The sequence below is a fragment of the Sinocyclocheilus grahami genome, unplaced genomic scaffold (genome assembly GCF_001515645.1).
Source record: "Sinocyclocheilus grahami isolate Dianchi unplaced genomic scaffold, SAMN03320097.WGS_v1.1 scaffold1551.1, whole genome shotgun sequence".
Classification (NCBI taxonomy): domain Eukaryota; kingdom Metazoa; phylum Chordata; class Actinopteri; order Cypriniformes; family Cyprinidae; genus Sinocyclocheilus; species Sinocyclocheilus grahami.
The window spans coordinates 38,574-43,519 of record NW_015506730.1 but is presented as its reverse complement, the minus strand read 5'-3'; the positions used below and the strand labels follow the sequence as shown (position 1 = coordinate 43,519).

General features: G+C 42.2%; 1 protein-coding gene across 1 annotated transcript in view; it reads right to left on the bottom strand.

The window, feature by feature from the left end:
- Nucleotides 1–4,276: 4,276 nt before the first annotated feature.
- Nucleotides 4,277–4,946, bottom strand: part of LOC107571137 (lymphotoxin-alpha-like) — a 5,956-nt gene continuing 5,286 nt past the window's right edge. The window contains exons 5-6 of the mRNA XM_016257422.1: nucleotides 4,592–4,826; nucleotides 4,277–4,517 (exon numbers count right to left, since the gene is read on the bottom strand). Of these exons, the coding sequence (XP_016112908.1) occupies nucleotides 4,358–4,517; nucleotides 4,592–4,826 (395 nt within the window). The 3' untranslated portion in view covers nucleotides 4,277–4,357. The remainder of the gene's footprint in view (nucleotides 4,518–4,591; nucleotides 4,827–4,946) is intronic.

The following is a 4,946-nucleotide window of genomic DNA, read 5'->3' as shown; positions in this document are numbered from 1 at the left end:
ATAATGGAGGTGGATGGGAATCACTGCTTTGAGAGTAAAAAAAACACACACAAACAAAACAAAACCAAATTAAACCCTGCGGCTCGTGACGATACATTGATGTGTAAAGACACGAAATGATCAGTCTGTGCAAGAAACTGAACAGTATTTATATTGTTTTTACCTCTGATTCACCGCAATGTCCGAACTGTCCTGAGCATGTTCTCAACAGCCAGGGCATGACGCGTCTTCTTCTTCTTCTTGCTTTATGGTAGATCGCAGACTTATAAGTGCATTACTGCCACCTATCTCTCAAATACAGATAGGTGTATTTAACCCTAACCCTAACCCTAACACTAATCTATCTACCGCCACCTATCCCTAACCCTAACCCGGACCATTGACACTCTATCAACAATCTCAATTAGGAGTGTCAATGGTCCATTTGAGGGATAGGTGGCGGTAATGCACTAATGCAATAATCAGAGGTAAAACACGATATAAATACTGTTCAGTTTCTTGCACAGACTGATTGTTTCATGTCTTTACACATCAATGTATCGTCACGAGCCGCAGGGTTTAATTTGGTTTTGTTTGTGTATGGTTTTTTTAACTCTCAAAACCGTGATTACCATTCACCTCCATTATATGACTGACAGACTGCAACGGTTTGAGTTAAAAATCTTCGTTTGTGTTCTACTGAAGAAACAAAGTCACCTACATCTTGGATGCCCTGGGGGTAAGCAGATAAACATCACATTTTCATTTTTGGGTGAACTATCCCTTTAAATGAATAAGAAACTCATATTTGGTGTGAACAAGAAACTTATTATTTTATGGATGAAAATTAGCCAAAGCAATTGACAAACACTGGTTTTTGAAATACCAGCATCTGCCAGCAGGGGCGAATGGTCCCTCACTAACAAGATCCCCCAATCTGACCTGTGGGTCACAGAGTAATATCAGTTTGATTCACAAAGGTGAGCAGAAAACATTAGCAGGGATTTTTGACTTCCTCTCTTAAAGCGGAAAGAAAATCGAAAAGAAACTACACAGCCATTTTGTCTACACTACACAGTTTGGTTGTGGGCGACTGCAGGTTTTTTTGGAAACTTCCGTTGTGAATGCAGAAATGCACTGAGTCAGGAAAATGCACCCCCCCCACCAAAAACCAGTTCGTTCCTGTGCTCTGTCCCCTTTCTGTCTTATGCAGCCACATCCTGCCGTCCCCACACATCTCCCTCTATCCTTCCCTCCATCTCTCTCTTTGTCGTGCTCTGTGCGGCTTTGATGTGCAGCACTGCATTCAGCACACTGAGGTTGAACTCAAGAGCTAGAAAATAAGGAAGATAAGCATCGTTGTGCAAGACTATTGTGACTCGCAAGATAAGACTCTGACATTGCAATATTTTATTATTATAATGCACATTTAATGCACATTCCAGTCAATATCAAAATACAGTATGCACTTTTATAAATAACAACAAACAATGTCACACCCCCACTCCACGGCAGAACGTGAACACACAGCCGAACGTTTGATCGATTCAAGTGCGCCGTCTCGTTGAAAGCACTTAAAGGAATAGTTCACCCAAAAATGAAAATTTGCCGAAAGTGTCCTCAGGCCATCAGATTTGGAGAAACTTAGCATTACAGTGAATGGGTGCCGTCAGAATGAGAGTCCAAACAGCTGATAAAAACATCACAATAATCCACAAGTAATCCACAGCACTCCAAACCATCAGTTAACATCTCGCAAAGCCAAAAGCTGAAACAAATCGAAATATGAAATATGAAAATATGAGTCCATAATCCATAATAACGTTTCTGCCAAAAGTGTTCTGGTGTGAATCAGGAGAGAAATCTGCACAGATCAAGCACAGCTCTAAACAAATATGTGGCTGGATTTTGATGTGAGAGACTACAGTTTTCACTGCAGGAAGCGTTATTATGGATTATGGACTCAATGTATTTGAGTTAAAACCGTCTTAATGCTGGATTTGTTTCAGCTTTTGGTGATGTGATGTGAACTGCTGGACTGGAGTGCTGTGGATTACTTGTGGATTATTGTGATGTTTTTATCAGCTGTCTGGACTCTCATTCTGACGGCACCCATTCACTGCAGAGCATCCATTGCTAATTTTTGTAGTCATGCAATCTCTAGCCATGAACGAACAAACTCATCTTCATCTTGGATGGCCTGCAAATTTTCATTTTTGGGTGAAGTATTCCTTTCATGTGTTCTTGACTTACTGTGGTGGTAAAATACCTCTTTACTGAAAGATGCTTTGAAACTTGCTCCATCATGAAAATAAAACAAAGAAAAATAAACCTGACCAAAGGTGGTGACTATGCTTTATAATCATATATATACAGTGGGTACGGAAAGTATTCAGACCCCCTTAAATTTTTCACTCTTTGTTATATTGCAGCCATTTGCTAAAATCATTTAAGTTAATTTTTTTTCCTCATTAATGTACACACAGCACGCCATATTGACAGAAAAGCACATAATTGTTGAGATTTTTGCAGATTTATTAAAAAAGAAAAACTGAAATATCACATGGTCCTAAGTATTCAGACCCTTTGCTGTGACACTCATATATTTAACTCAGGTGCTGTCCATTTCTTCTGATCATCCTTGAGATGGTTCTACACCTTCATTTGAGTCCAGCTGTGTTTGATTATACTGATTGGACTTGATTAGGAAAGCCACACACCTGTCTATATAAGACCTTACAGCTCACAGTGCATGTCAGAGCAAATGAGAATCATGAGGTCAAAGGAACTGTCTGAAGAGCTCAGAGACAGAATTGTGGCAAGGCACAGATCTGGCCAAGGTTACAAAAAAAATTCTGCTGCACTTAAGGTTCCCAAGAGCACAGTGGCCTCCATTCCTTAAATGGAAGACGTTTGGGATGACCAGAACCCTTCCTAGAGCTGGCTGTCCGGCCAAACTGAGCTATCGGGGGGGAAGAGCCTTGGTGAGAGAGGTAAAGAAGGAACCCAAAGATCAGTGTGGCTGAGCTCCAGAGATGCAGTCGGGAGATGGGAGACAGTTGTAGAAAGTCAACCATCACTGCAGCCCTCCACCAGTCGGGGCTTTATTGCAGAGTGGCCCGACGGAAGCCTCTCCTCGGTGCAAGACACATGAAAGCCCGCATGGAGTTGTGAGATGGTGAGAAATAAGATTCTCTGGTCTGATGAGATCCAGATAGAACTTTTTGGCCTTAATTCTAAGTGGTATGTGTGGAGAAAACCAGGCACTGCTCATCACCTGTCCAGTACAGTCCCAACAGTGAAGCATGGTGGTGGCAGCATCATGCTGTGGGGGTGTTTTTCAGCTGCAGGGACAGGACGACTGGTTGCAATTGAGGGAAAGATGAATGCGGCCAAGTACAGGGATATCCTGGACGGAAACCTTCTCCAGAGTGCTCAGGACCTCAGACTGGGCTGAAGGTTTACCTTCCAACAAGACAATGACCCTAAGCACACAGCTAAAATAACGAAGTTCACAACAACTCTGTGACTGTTCTTGAATGGCCCAGCCAGAGCCCTGACTTAAACCCAATTGAGCATCTCTGGAGAGACCTAAAAATGGCTGTCCACCAACGTTTACCATCCAACCTGACAGAACTGGAGAGGATCTGCAAGGAGGAATGGCAGAGGATCCCCAAATCCAGGTGTGAAAAACTTGTTGCATCTTTCCCAAAAAGACTCATGGCTGTATTAGATCAAAAGGGTGCTTCTACTAAATACTGAGCAAAGGGTCTGAATACTTAGGACCATGTGATATTTCAGTTTTTCTTTTTTAATAAATCTGCAAAAATGTCAACAATTCTGTGTTTTTCTGTCAATATGGGGTGCTGTGTGTACATTAATGAGGAAAAAAAATTAACTTAAATGATTTTAGCAAATGGCTGCATTATAACAAAGAGTGAAAAATTTAAGGGGGTCTGAATACTTTCCGTACCCACTGTATATATATTCAGCTTATAATAGATAAAAGATAGATAACAACTTGTTTACAAGCATCTGAAACATGTTTTCTTAAATAATAATAATACAAAAAAAAAGAGAAATGGCATCTGATCTGAGGGTCAGATTTCAGCAATACATGCTAAATATATATTATTCAGAAGTAAAAAAATAGCACAATTCTATATTGCAAAGATTCATAAAATATGTAAAATTTTATTTAAAAACTGTGTGTGAGTGTGAGTGTGTGTCTGAGTGTGTGTGTGTGTGTGTGTGTGTCTGTGAGTGTGTGTGTGTGTGTGTGTGTGTGTGTGTGAGAGTGAGTGTGTGTCTGAGTGTGTGTGTGTGTGTCTGTGAGTGTGTGTGTGTGTGTGATTTTCTTGCAGCAGTATGTCAGTACTTAGACCATGAAGGCCCCAAAGAAGTTCTCGTAGGCTTCACCGTGCACCTGCGAGCTGTTATTAACCTTCACGAACACACTGTCTCCTTTAAACAGCTGGAAGATGCCTCCCAGGTAGCTGTTGCCCCTCCACTGGGATTTATTGGGCACGCAGATAAACCTACAGTAAAGACATTCATGAGCCTCAGCGCTTGCAGCATGATCTGAAGCGATGTGTGGTGTGCTGTGGAGTACCTGGAGCTCTGCATCAGCTCGATGGCCTGTGAGCTGTACCTCTCCGTGCACTGCATGACCTGATGCTTGAAGAAGTTGCAGTTCTCCAGGTGAGCGATCTTGGAGAAGATGTAATAGTGCCCGTCCTGCTGGACATACAGGCTGTTGTTCTTGTACTCCAGACCCCTCATGAACCCCGGGAAGCTGTCGGCTCTCCAGTGCAGGACGCCGTTCCCGCCAGACGCGGGCGAAGCGACTACACAAACACACACAAACATCATGCAGGAACCAGCTGCAGTACTTTTAGCAATATAATGGCTGATGCATATGAAGAAAAGGGGGGGGGGGGGGGGAAAAAGAAAAACCCTAAAAAAAA